Source organism: Onychostruthus taczanowskii, unplaced genomic scaffold, assembly GCF_017590055.1.
Source record: "Onychostruthus taczanowskii isolate IOZ18803 unplaced genomic scaffold, ASM1759005v1 scaffold82, whole genome shotgun sequence".
Taxonomy (NCBI): domain Eukaryota; kingdom Metazoa; phylum Chordata; class Aves; order Passeriformes; family Passeridae; genus Onychostruthus; species Onychostruthus taczanowskii.
Window position 1 is genome coordinate 1,674,689 of NW_024506112.1, and position 12,792 is coordinate 1,687,480.

Sequence of the window (12,792 nt, forward strand, 5' to 3'; positions counted from 1 at the left end):
TGAGGGATCTTCATGGAAATGATGGAAAAAGCTATTTCTCGTCACTTGATGATTTAGTTGTTTTGAGTAGTTCATGCATCTTTTCATGCAGGAACCTATGGATTTGGAGCAGTATGTCTAGGAGGAAATGTAGACTGAGGAAGAACTGTTGTACTCCTGTTTTTAGAGTACAATTTTTTTTTCTTATTTAATTTCCCCTTTGCACTTACTGTATTTTCATTTTCTTATTTTCATATAAAAGTGCAAAGATTTTTAACTATTTCCAGGAAGTTTTAAGAACATCCAGGCTACTTTGAGTGAAGGGATGCTTTTGTGTTGTTTGGTGGGTTTTTTCAACCAACCAAACCATTTTGAGTTTATCACTGTGTGTGTGGTCAGATTCTATAGATGGAAATTCTCGAGTACTGACAATAGGAAACAAGGCTGGCATGTTTTGAGAAATACTCTGAGCGCTGCTGTTCCTGGAAGACTGATTACTTTTCAAGGATTTTCATAAATATTAATCCAATTTAAGCTACTATATATCCTTAAACTTTGTTGCAGTTCACAGTGTTTGAACTAAATCACTTTGATTTCTGTTATGCAGGCCCTGCCTTTTGGCCATTTTTGTGTTGATTTAAGAATGTTGTTTCATATCCTTTTAATATGAGCCACAGAAAAATCTTCTTGGCAGCAAAATTCTCACTAATGACAGCTGTTGTATAAAATATTTAGTTAGGAGTAAGCATGCCTGACAGTGATGGTATAAATCATCTCATTTTGGACACATTTTTTAAGTGTGGAGACATTACTGAACATCTGCTTTAACTGTGTCAATTTCAGATATGCTTTACTTGTTGTGAAATGTTGGCTGTGTGAGAGGTCAAGGCAAGATACAGTTTTGCTAAGCACGGCTTTGTGACAAAAGTGTGGCCATGATATCCTTGAATTTTTGTCCTTACAAATTAACAAAAACCTTGTGTTTATACCTTGCTAAAACAAGAAACTGCGGAATTTTTAAAGGTGTGAAGATTAGATGTGACACGTTGAAAATATGTGTCTAAGATGTGAAGCTGTAGTAATACCTGTTGTTTTTCATTTGTTTCTGGTGTTGTTTTCTTGAAAACCTCCAAAGTGGTGGGTGTGCTTCTGAGCTGAAGCCTGATGTAAATCTGTCTGGTATTCACTGCTTTTTGAGCAGTCAGAAATTACGGTTTTCTTTTATCATGATAAGGGAAGTCATAGTAATAAAGGGGATTTTGTTTTGTTTTGTTAGAGGTAGCAGCAAGTAACAGGAGAAATAATTACAGATACTTCTCTAAAGCCTGAGACCTTGGAGCTGCTTTTCTAATTGTTCATTAGTGACAAAATTTATGGGGAGAGCAAGGATTCCTCTGGAAGGCCCTGCCTGTACTCTGAGGATGATTCCTATCTAACAGTGAGAGTTTCTTTATCCCTTCAGCTATATACTCCCTTAGCACAGGAAGAAAAAGTTAAGTGTACTTTACAAAGTGGATGTCTTCAGAAAGTTGGCTTTTTTTTTTTTTATTTGCAGATGTGGTGGGTTTCCAAAGACCACAGGTTTATTTTTAAATAATTCTGTGTTTATAGGTTCCTGAGATAATGGTTTTCCAGATCCTTTGTTTCAGTTCAATTGCCTCTAAAATTTGCTCATGATGGGGCTTCCTTCAAAGGCACTTGAGTGCTCAGCCCTAAAGCAGGACCTAAGCATGGCCTGAAAGCAGTAAAATCTTTGAAATACTCTTATATCCAGTCCATGTGTTTTTTTTAGGGCAAAGGGGTTTGCAGGGTCACTGTTCACATTCAGAATTATCAATCCTGAATACAATGTTAGTTGAGCTTAAGAAATAATAGCACGAGGTCTCCAATGACTTGTAGTGCTTGGCCCAGCAGCAGCCTGACAGCTTCTAGTTTGGATGTTAAGACAAACATGTTTCTCAGACTTAAGCTGGTAGCAGGCATTTTCCTGGCAGTGTTGTTTAAATTATTTAAATTTGCCCCATCTTTGGAAATGTTCAGGGTGTGGTTGGATGGGGGTCTGAACAACCTGATCTAGTGGAAGATGTCCCTGACTAGAGCAGGGGTTTGGAACCAAGTGATCTTTAATGTCCTTTCCAACCCAAACAATTCTATGATATTTTTATCTGAATACATATAAATACATAGACTTTGAAAAAAATTTTAACAGTGTTTTCTGTATCTCTTACTAGATCCTTACTTTAGGGAAGAGTTGCTAGTACTTTGCTTTTCTTTGGGATGTTTTAATAATTTATTTTTTTCAATATTTTTATGCCACTTCTCTGATGTCAGTGAATGACTATAGTAGAAAATCTATTTGGAAGTATTTCCACACTAAGTGTCTTCTTGTGTGAAGATTTGGCCACTTAATGTTCCAGAGTTAAAACTATTTTGATCATCCAGACAGTCTTCCGGATTGGAAAGCAAATGGGCTTTTTGTGTGTGGGCGTTTTTTCACTGGTCTCCCAGGGCAGGCTGGGAGGGGAGGTTGGCCAGAGATGCTGGTATCAGACACCAAACCTCTGCAGGCACTTGCTGTTCCAGAAAAGATTTAACTTCCAGTAGTATTTCAGATCAGGGACAAGGAATTTTCACAACAATTTGTTCTGATAATGCTGCTTCAAGCCAAGCTGGTGTGCAGAAATACTGGTAATGTTTTCTTTCCTTCATGAGCCATGCACAGCAGCAGTCTGGAAGTGCACCTGGCTAGGCAGTTCTTAATGCTGAGATGATAATCTCCTGATAATCACCAGGGCCCAAAGCTCGTCAGAAAGTTATGGCTCATGTGGACTGTTTGTGAGTGACAAGGTTATCACAGACTTAATATGCATAGTTTGCTTTGAGATGTCTGGATTTAATGTTGAAAAGCATTTGGTAGCTGCTCTGGTGTGCCCCTGAGCCAGAAATCAGTCACCAGTGCTTCCAGATTGGCAGTGATGTACATATTCCAACACACAGATGGGCTTCAGCCTGGAAGAAATACCAGCTTGAATAAAACCAGACACAGATACACCTTTATGCAACTTGTGTATAATAACATGTGGTAACTGTTAAAAAAAAGAAGAAGAAAATGCTATTTCTATTGTTGCATATGAGAGGTAATTGCGTGATTAATTGCCAGACCACCAAAGATAACTTAGAGGTAAATAAACATGTATCTTCAAGCAGCTGCTTTGCTTCCAGTTTCAATGTATGTGCTCTGTAGCAGGAAACTTAGGGAGGCTAGTAAACATTGTGTGTGTAACAAGTAGCTACTGCATTGTTGTAGTAAGTAAAATATCCTGCTGTTTTGGAGTGAACTTAATGAAAGGAACTAATTCTTCTTTCACATCTCAATTCTTTTTGAAGCTGCCTCTGGTAAAAGGAAGCAAAGAGATTCTCCCACAAATTGCAAAACCAAAAATGAGCAAGTTGCAAAAAAGTCAAAAGTTAGTTATGTAAGTACTGTGCTTTTCTCTTTGTGCATTGTAAAATAATTGGAATTACCTGTCTGGGTCAGTGACAGTGGTGTGTTTTATCAGAAAATTAAGTCAAATCAAACCTTGCCATCTAGATGAGATTTATGTTTGTTTGTTTTGTTTTTTTTAATTGTTGATATTCTGAATGGAATTACCTGCTTTGTTCTTTAGTGCTTGTGGCTTTGTATCACACCAGCCAGTTCACTGCTTTTGGTGGAGGTAGTTGATGGCAGGTAGCAGTGTATGAGGCTCTGAGTACCACTCAGTTTTTGTGAGCATCAGTGGGAATTACAGGCTCTGGATCACTTTTCCTCAGGTCATTCCTGGTATTTCCTCAAGCACATGAAGTTAACATATTTTGCTATATCTACTGCCATTCTTTGTTATAGATGTTGCTTATATATTTGAAACTTTGACTTGGGGAAATCTTTAAAAATAATGAATTGGTTGCATTTAAAGGAATGACTACTTTGACCTCTGCTAATAAATGGGAGCTATGTCATGATCCTGGTGCATTCAGGATGGTATTTGGCATATTTGCATAGTCCTGCAGTGCTGTCATGAGGCCATCTCCCAGGCATCCCAGAAGACATCCTTGAAAGCTACTTATATAGAGCAAGGGAATTCTACATAAATGCTGGAGGCTGGATGAAGGAGAGTTGATTGTGCTGAAATTTAGGCTAATATTGTCCTCATACAGAACCAAATAAAGAAAACACAGTTTTCTATTAAAGCAAAAATATTACAACTCATTTGTAATTCCTTTTTCCCGAAAGAGATGTGAACTGGGTTTATTCCTCCTCACCAAACCCCTGGATTTGGTTATGAAAGGAGGCTTTAGTTAATTATTAACCAGCCAGCCTAGCAAACAATGCTCCACTGGATCTGGTTTTATATATCACCTTCATTTCTGTTCTTAACAGTTTCATTACAATTAAAGGGAGAAGGATTAGAAGTAAACAAATGTGGGATTTGGATTTTTGGAACTCATTCTAGAGCTATAGTGAGAACTTGCAGGGTTTTTTGCTTAGTCTTGCTTTTTCATGTGGTTCCTAAGACCAGAGCATACTTGGGCAGCTCTTCTACAAACTGTAGCTGCTTTCTCAGTGACATTAAGACTCACTGAAGAAAGGAATAATGTCCTCTTCTACTCAGAGTGCCTCTGGCTGATGTGGTTTGTGCTCCTTCAGCTAAGTAAATGGTGCTATCTCTGCTGTAGACAAGTAACTCTGTAACCATTTCGCATTCAAAGCTCTAGGAAGGAACTGATGTGATGAATATGAAGCAGAACAGCTTGTGGCCCGTGGAAGTTTTGGCACTTGTTAATTTCCATTTTGCAGGCTGGTAGTAGCTGTTAGTGAAGTTATTGTTGATGAAAAGTTTTACCAGTTTTTGATGTGACTCCATGATGCTGTGGCATAATATTTGTGGAATTTTTTACCCATACATCTTAATATAAACACACATTTGACATGTTTGTAGGCTGTGGTAGGTTAAACACCACATGCTTAGTAAGCTAATTCAATCACCAACCCTGACATCTTCTGCCTTAAGTATCATTCTGAATTGTTAATAACTTTTGATTTTAAAGCAAAATAAACTAGACAGTTCTATATTATTTATATTTTGGGATGTAACTTTGCACTGTGTATACTTATTATTATGCTTCAGTTTTTCATGACTGAAGACATTTTCTATGTTCATGAAAGTTCTGGTCTTTTATCATTGACTACTGACTAGGAATCACTTGAGTTTAAATTTGTCTTAAGTGTTTTGTCATTTAGAGTAGCTCTTTAAGGATAAACAATACTGATGAGGTTTTCTTCTGTTTCTATAGCTGTAATTAATATTAAACCTAATAGGTACCTTTTTTAACATAGCTGGATGACTCAGAACCCAAAAGACAATGGGAGAGGCAAGAGATGCTTGTGAAGAAGTTGCAAAGTACATTCCCTGGACTGGATAAGGAGGTGAGCTGATGTCTCCCTATGGCACATCAGATTTTATGTTCTTAAGAAAACTGCAGCTGTTGATAGTCCATATGAAACACTTCTTTTACTGACAGCACTTCCAGAAAGAGCCCAGGGTAGGAAGGCTTTTACTGTTCCTGCTTTTAGAATGTAACTTGTCCTGAGCTGAGAGCTGTGGGATGTGGTTAGGGCTACAGGGGACTTCTCTTCCTGCATTTCTGGCCCTATGACAAGCCTAGCATAGTCAAATTCGATGACTTACTGTAAAAATGCAAGAGGAAATGATCCCTCCCTCTCTCACTCTTCTTCCCCAGACTGCTAAATATATTTAGCACTTTTTATTACTTGAGTACCTGATGGTTCTCAGCAGCTACTCGAGCCCTTTCAGTGCTGTGCTTGAAGTTGTTGGAAGCAAAGCTTGTTCATGTGTGTTCTTACACTTTTAAAGAGTGGAGTACAGCTCTGCCTAAACTGAGGTACAAGAAACTGAAGAGTTTTCTCATTTTGGTTTCCTTTTATTTTGAATCATCTGATTTACAGGGGTTTTCTTTGACTGATGTTACTAGGCACAGAAATTTAGCTTGTGCTTATCTCACCACAATACAAATGTCTTCTTTTTTACTAGGAGCTGAGAGAGGTACTTGAGGAACATAACTGGGTGTTTCATGATGCACTGGAGGCCCTGAAAATATTTGCAGACGACGAGGAGGGTAAAGACAGATTTATAATTAATTTTATCCAAAGACAAAACAGACACGTGATGCAAATATTTTTGGATGTTCAGCAATGGCAGTCCTGACAGTACCATGCCTAGAAACTTGCACTTATAATTGGAATTATTATTACAGGGAGGATAAAAGAAGGAAGCTCAAATATTCTGTATTTTTATTCTTGCTCTCTAATTAGGGATAAATATCTTTGCCCTGATAATGCAGATAGGTATAAAAAGTTTTAATTACCTATGGCTATCTCTTAAAATATATTTTGGTAGGTGTCAAAGCTGATATCTGCTCTCTTTCTGCTTGTTTAAAAAAAAAACGTTTGTTTTTTAACTGCACTATTTGTAAATTACTGCTTTCCAAACCAGTAAGTACAAATAACTGCATAGGTAACAAGTCATACATGCTATTTTGTCAATTTTAAAATGTGTTCTAGGAGAGGAACATCCTAGAAGCAGGCCTTGAATTATGCAACCTATCTGTAAATCCCAGTACTTTAAGTGTGGCAGGGAGCAAACCCAGTTCTTCCAAGTAAATCTGCAAGTTAGAACTTAAGTCCTATTTAATGAGTTGATGACTTTTTCGGTGTGTTACACAGCTGTCAGATATGTACATGTTTTGCTGTGTCAGCTATTTAAGTGTTCTTGGGACAGGGTAGTGTTCTTAACTGGATTTTTTACCAGTGGAGAGAGCTAGCAGTGCTCAGGAGGTTGTGTCCTTGCTGCTGCTTCTGAGAAAGCAGATGTCAGGGTTGGACTCAATCAGCAGCAAGCTAGGATTGGAGACAAGAGAAACTTCTGCACTGCAAGTGCTCTCTTGCAATGAAGGAATCAAAACCCTTACAAGGCACTTCTGAAAATTACTTGCTTGTGTTCAGTTCAACACCTTCTGTCTTATTTTAAGGCAGCTAAGTTATTTTGGTTGGAGATGGCTCGTTATGTGAGGTCTTTTAGCAAGTGCATGTTTTCAGTGTCCCACCCTGAATACTGTACTACAGTGCATTAAAATGGAAAAAAATTATTATTTTCTTGGTGAAAGAAGGCTTGTTTCCTCAAGTCAGCAGAAGTAATATCTCTGTGGTCAGGTGCAGTGGGACCAGTGTCTCATCTTAAGGATACATCAGAGTTCTTAACTGTTTGCTTTGATTCAGAGCTTCTGCAGCTCACAAATATTACATTATGTTGATCATCTGTATTTTAAGGTACTTAAAACCTTCTGCTATTTGACCATTCTACAAATGAGCTTTACTTATCTTGTACTCACAGTCAGAGCTATTTTCATATTTTATACAGATTTGATTTTCTGTTCTCTTAGGATCACCTGCTTTGAGTTCTTGTGTATTAAATGCTAGAACTGTGTTTTACAGATCTGTGGGTTTTACTTTGGAAGAACAATTTGTGTTTTCATCAGCCCCATACCAGTATGCATTGACTTGGTACCTTCTGTGTTGCATGCATAGGTATAGAATTTCCTCCCAAAAGGAAAGTTGCTGACTGGACTGAAGCATCCACTAAAACCCAGAGTGAGGAGAGTAAAGATAAGATGAAGCAGAAGGCTTCTGAGAAAGAGCAGAATGGCTTTCAGAAAAAGGACAAAGGCAAAAGGAGCATTTGGAGTGCTGAGGGAGAAACAGAACACATGGAGGACGAGTCCGCTTCTGAAGACGGCGGAAGCTCCCTGGATGAGGACTACAGCAGTGGCGACGAAGTGATGGAGGATGGCTACAAAGCGAAAATCCTCAGCTTCCTGCAGGATGCTTCCCTGAGTGAACTGACTCTGATTCCCCAGTGTTCTCAGAAAAAGGCTCAGAAGATAATAGCGCTCCGGCCCTTTAACAGCTGGGAGGCTCTGGTAGGTCTGCATTCTTCCTTTCCTATCCCCAGCCTGCCTAGAGTCAAGGTGGCTTCAGCCTAGGGAGGCTTAGATGGGTGGCCTTATCCTCATTAGGCTGAAATACTATGTTCCTCCTAAGCCAATAGCATTTCAAATAGTGTCATATGACCTGATTTTGAATGAATTAAGGGGTGATTTTTCTGGAAAACTCAAGCTGATTGGCTGACATTACTGTCACTCACTCTGTAGCACAGAAAGTTGGTTGATTTCACTGCAGAAGGAGAAATTAGAGCTTTCACTTGAGAAGGAGGTGTTTGCTAGCCTGTTCTGAGCTCTTGTAGCTGCAAACCCATGCAGGAGGGAAGAATGTGGCAGGACCTTTACTGCAGATACTTGTGCAGCAGCAGCTTCCAGGGTAGTTCCATGATTGAAGAAGCCAGCATGGATATTTTCAGTTTCAGGCAAGAAATGATCGTTCTCTTTTTTTCCTTCTTTTGTGCCTTTATTCTACTGCAGCTTAGTGTCTAGCATGGTTTTGCTAGCTAAGCAATGCAGCCATTTTTAGTGGAATGAGCTGCTGTGTTTTATTAATGAAAGGTAAAGCATCAGAAGGCTAAGCCACAATTCACCACGGAAGGGAAAACAGTATCTGTTGGTAAGTACATTATCTACTGTCGCTTTGTTGTTACTTTCAGATGTTTACCTTGGCTTGTTTGTAGACTTGACATTTTATACAGTTTCAGTTAACTGCAATACCTAAGACCTGCTAAGAGCAATGTCCTGGTAAGAAATTTGAATTCTTACAGTCTGTTACAGCAGATTGTCTTGATTTCATTTATTGGTGCTTTGGATTTTAAAGCAGTGACTGTGCACAGGCCTTTTTACAGAATAATTGGTGCTTTTTCATCAGTGTGGATTCTGAACCCCCCCACTGATGTAAGCAAGAACTTTTTCAATATGTGTAAAACAATAACATTTATTATTCAGTGTGTGAAATATATTACCACGAAAGAATAAGAGATACTAAAAAGAATTTTAAGGAAAACAAAGCGATCTTTGTTGTAAGGGGAGGGGGGGAGACAAGAAGACGATACGTGAAAAAATACAAGGTACTGGTATGCTGCAAAAGAAATCCGTTTTGCCCCAAGCCTTTGGCTTCTCACAGAACATCTGTCATACAGCTATTACTTTCTAAACTTGTTGGATTTTGTCTGAGCTTAATTCTTTGCAGAAGTATTTGCTACAGGGCTCTTTTCTTTTTCTGTGTTAAATATTTTATAGTAAAGAAAACACTGCATGGGCCTGTTTGCATTCAGAATTTGTCTTTCATGAAGATTGCTGCTGTCAGCAGCCACATGTTTATGTAGTATTGTGAATACTTGCCTGGAGTCGAAGTGGTTTGCAGCAGATTTTAGCAGATGTTTTGTATCAGTATGGATTTAATTGTTTATAAAGATCCAGTAGCTCAGTAACCCAGTGTTTTTCCTACCAATTAATAAGGGTGGTTAGAATAATGGGGAGGGCTAATTCAGTTAGAGCATTAAAGAAATTGGCTTAGTTTTAATTCTCTTTTTATTATAATGGTATCTTGTGTAACACAATGTGAAGTACTAAAAGTTGTTACCACTTGTTCATTATTAGAATTGAGGAAGATATTAAGACTCTCAGTCTGAGATTAACAATAAAGCCTACTTATTTGTAAATTGAATGTTTTATTCCAGGAAAACATAAATGAGAATGTCTTTTTTTATTCTAGATGGGTTTTTTTTAAGTTGGACTAAGCTATTTTGTTTCAAGAGGATTTAAATTAATTTCATAAGCTCATAAGATTAATAAGAGTACTTGGAAATACTTAGTTTTTGGAGTAGATATTTCAAGTGTTTAACTTGATCTTGTAATGCTTAAAACACACAGGAAAAAACTTAGTAGACATGGCTCTCAAAATAATTGGAGAGAGCTGAAATTGTCCTTGCTTACAAAGATTAATTAATTTGGCAGTTTAGAAATCCCTACACTGTAGGTCAAGTACATTTTCTAGGAGGAAACGTGGACTCTTTTCCCTAATATCCCACATAAACTTTCCCTGACACAGGTTCAGGCCATTTCCTCAGGTCCTGTCCCTGGTCACCACAGAGAAAAGATCTGTGACTGCATCTCTGGTTCCCCTTGTGAGGAAGTTGTAACCACAGTGAGGTCTCCCCTCAGTCTTCTGTGTTGGCTTCTCACCTCTTTCTCCTGTTTGTTTTGAGGTCCTGATGGTACCCCACTGGCACACATTGTGGGCCAGCAGACAGCATGGTTCTTTCCTTGATGGAAGCACTTCTGGGCACCAGTTGCCCTTCCTCCTCATCCTAACTCCTCTATAAAACTTGTTGGTGCTTAATTATATTTTAACAGCACTCTCCCAACCGTGGAATTGCCCAGTGTTGGAAACAGCAGCACTCAGCGCCATTTCTCAGCAGAGAGCCTGTGAGCACAGCATGTAAGGGCAGTACCTGCCTGCCTTCACTGTGTGCTGAGACAGAAAAGCAGAGCCTAGACTGGCTCCCAGAGATGCTCAGCTGAGGTTCGGGGGCCTGGGTTGGTCGTCTTGCAATTTTTTGCTTCTTCTGGTAAATGTGGGAGAGGAACTGGAGAGGGTTTAATGCTCTTCTGTTTCCTTTTTTTTTTTAAGGTGTATAATTGTTACCTGTTGGGATTTCCTTTTAGTGTAAAAACATATGTATCAGTGTGAGACTTGCTGTATCCTCTCATTTTTGTCATTCACAGTATTATTCTATCACAAAATAAGCTGTCTTGCTTAGCATTAAAGACTTTGTGGTCTACAGAAATTCTTACAGAATACACACAAGTCAAGCTGATGGAAACTGTTACATTGAAATGCTGACACAGTACATCACTTTTAGGGGAATGGGAGAACTGAGCTGTCAGAGGTTGATGTACTTGTCCATCATATTCCGTACACTGCAGCAGTATATGAGCTAGGAGGTACAGACTCAAGGGAGAGTAGCTCCACCTTTGTCATCTCATTTTGTTTGGCTCCGTGTGTACAAACTGCCACAAAAATCAGACTCCAGAACCACATTGCACCAAAGCCAGCTGAAGGGAAGCAGCAAATGCATCAGGTTAGCAATGGGAAACTGCTTATGGTGGAACTGGTTTTTGTTGGTCGAGGCTGAGGCTGACTTCCACCCTTAGGCATTAAAGGGAAAGCCATCATCATCTTGCAAGTGGTGTAAAGTAATCCCAGGCAGAATGTGCTGGTGTGGCAATTCCAAATATGCCGGGAAAGCTCATGGGTTCAATTTCCATGATGGTCTCACATTTTTGGGCCTCATTTGAAAAAAGCTGAACTTGGGAGGGTATCAGAACCTCTAGAAAGCAAAGGCCACCTCTGGATCTGCTTTGAGTTCTGAGCAGGGTAACACCCTGTGTTTCACATGCAAACCAGTGGCTAAAATATTGCTTGTTGCAACTTGGACGTGGATGTTATTGTGCTGACATGAAACAATACAATTTCTGTTTATAACAGATGGCTCAATTCTCCACACCTTTATTTATGGATTACAGGATTTCTATTCATGCCAACCAAAGCTTTAGTCATCAAAACAAATGTTGAAATTTTGTAGGCACCTATTAAAAACTGTGTTCTTTTTTATTTCTAAATAGAGGTGTCTATTTAGAAAATTTCTTTACAAGTGTTGAAATGTGTACCTTAGCCTGGTGTAATCTGGGAGTGTTGGTAAACTTTTCTGGAGTTTGTTTAAAATCAAAAAAGCACAAACAAAAACATACCCCCAGACTGTAATTGCCTCACTCTGGTTATTTTTTAAATATTTTTCTAATGAAAGCTGTTTTTTAAATTCCACTTTTAATCTGGTTATAGTCTTTACCTTAACAAAACTTACTTTTACTCTGCAATGTGACAATATTGGTGAGTTACTTAACACATAATAGCTGGATCATACGACTTGTTTTTTATGGAAGGAATTCTTGGAGGATATGTACATATGAAGTCTTGTGCTAAATTTTAACAGATCCCTGGTCTAAAATTCAGAAAAATCTGTGTGAAAACTACTTCTGTTTTAATACAAGAATGCTGAATCCAAAACACATTGTATCAATTCTTTAAATCCATTAATAGGCAAAAAAAAAATGCCTGTTCTTTACAGTAAAATATGCATAACTACTTGAGAAAATACTATAATTACAAATATGACCCCAGTTACTGCAGAAATATTTATAGTGGTAGGTTTTACACTTTCTGCAGATGGCTCTATGTGGAATTTAGGAGAAATCGATGGGCCTGAGGGGCCTGTTTTGATACAACTTGAGGCTGCTTGTCTCTGACATGTAAAATATTCATACTGTGATGATCTGAAATTTAGAGGAGAGAAATACAGTGTTTATAGTGTGGACTTGAGGAAGCAAGTGATGGAAGTAAGGCTTCTTTGCACTGGCAGTACTTGGTGACCACAAAAATCTTGGCACAATGCTTCAGTCCACTTTGACTACCTTTGTGGTAGAGTTAAACTGGAACCAAGTAATGCTGAGCTCCAGACAGACCCATAACAAAATGTAATAACCTTCATTACAGATTTGTTTGCCTCGATGCCTACATTATGCTTGCATTTTCTACCTTTAGTATGTAACAGGGTTTGTTTAAAAGAGCATCTTAATGAGAATCAGTGCTTTTTTTTCCTTCCTTTTGGGATTTTGTTCTGTTAGTGTGCCTGGCCTTCAAAGCTGGCCTTTGCAGTGTGTGTTGCCTCCTGTTGACAATTTTGAGTTTAA

The 12,792-nt window shown here is 38.5% G+C and overlaps 1 protein-coding gene across 6 annotated transcripts in view; it reads left to right on the top strand.

Annotated features, from left to right (window-relative positions):
- The window catches only part of SMARCAD1 (SWI/SNF-related, matrix-associated actin-dependent regulator of chromatin, subfamily a, containing DEAD/H box 1), a 42,463-nt gene that overhangs the window by 14,709 nt on the left and 14,962 nt on the right, over positions 1-12,792 (top strand). For 5 of the 6 annotated variants that reach the window (XM_041424444.1, XM_041424445.1, XM_041424446.1 and 2 more), the window contains 4 exons: positions 3,367-3,455; positions 5,357-5,446; positions 6,072-6,156; positions 7,625-8,016. In XM_041424444.1, coding sequence (XP_041280378.1) covers positions 3,367-3,455; positions 5,357-5,446; positions 6,072-6,156; positions 7,625-8,016 — 656 coding nt within the window. Of the gene's footprint in view, positions 1-3,366; positions 3,456-5,356; positions 5,447-6,071; positions 6,157-7,624; positions 8,017-8,523; positions 8,654-12,792 lie in introns of those variants that run through there. The other variant, XM_041424449.1, reaches the window with a different exon arrangement.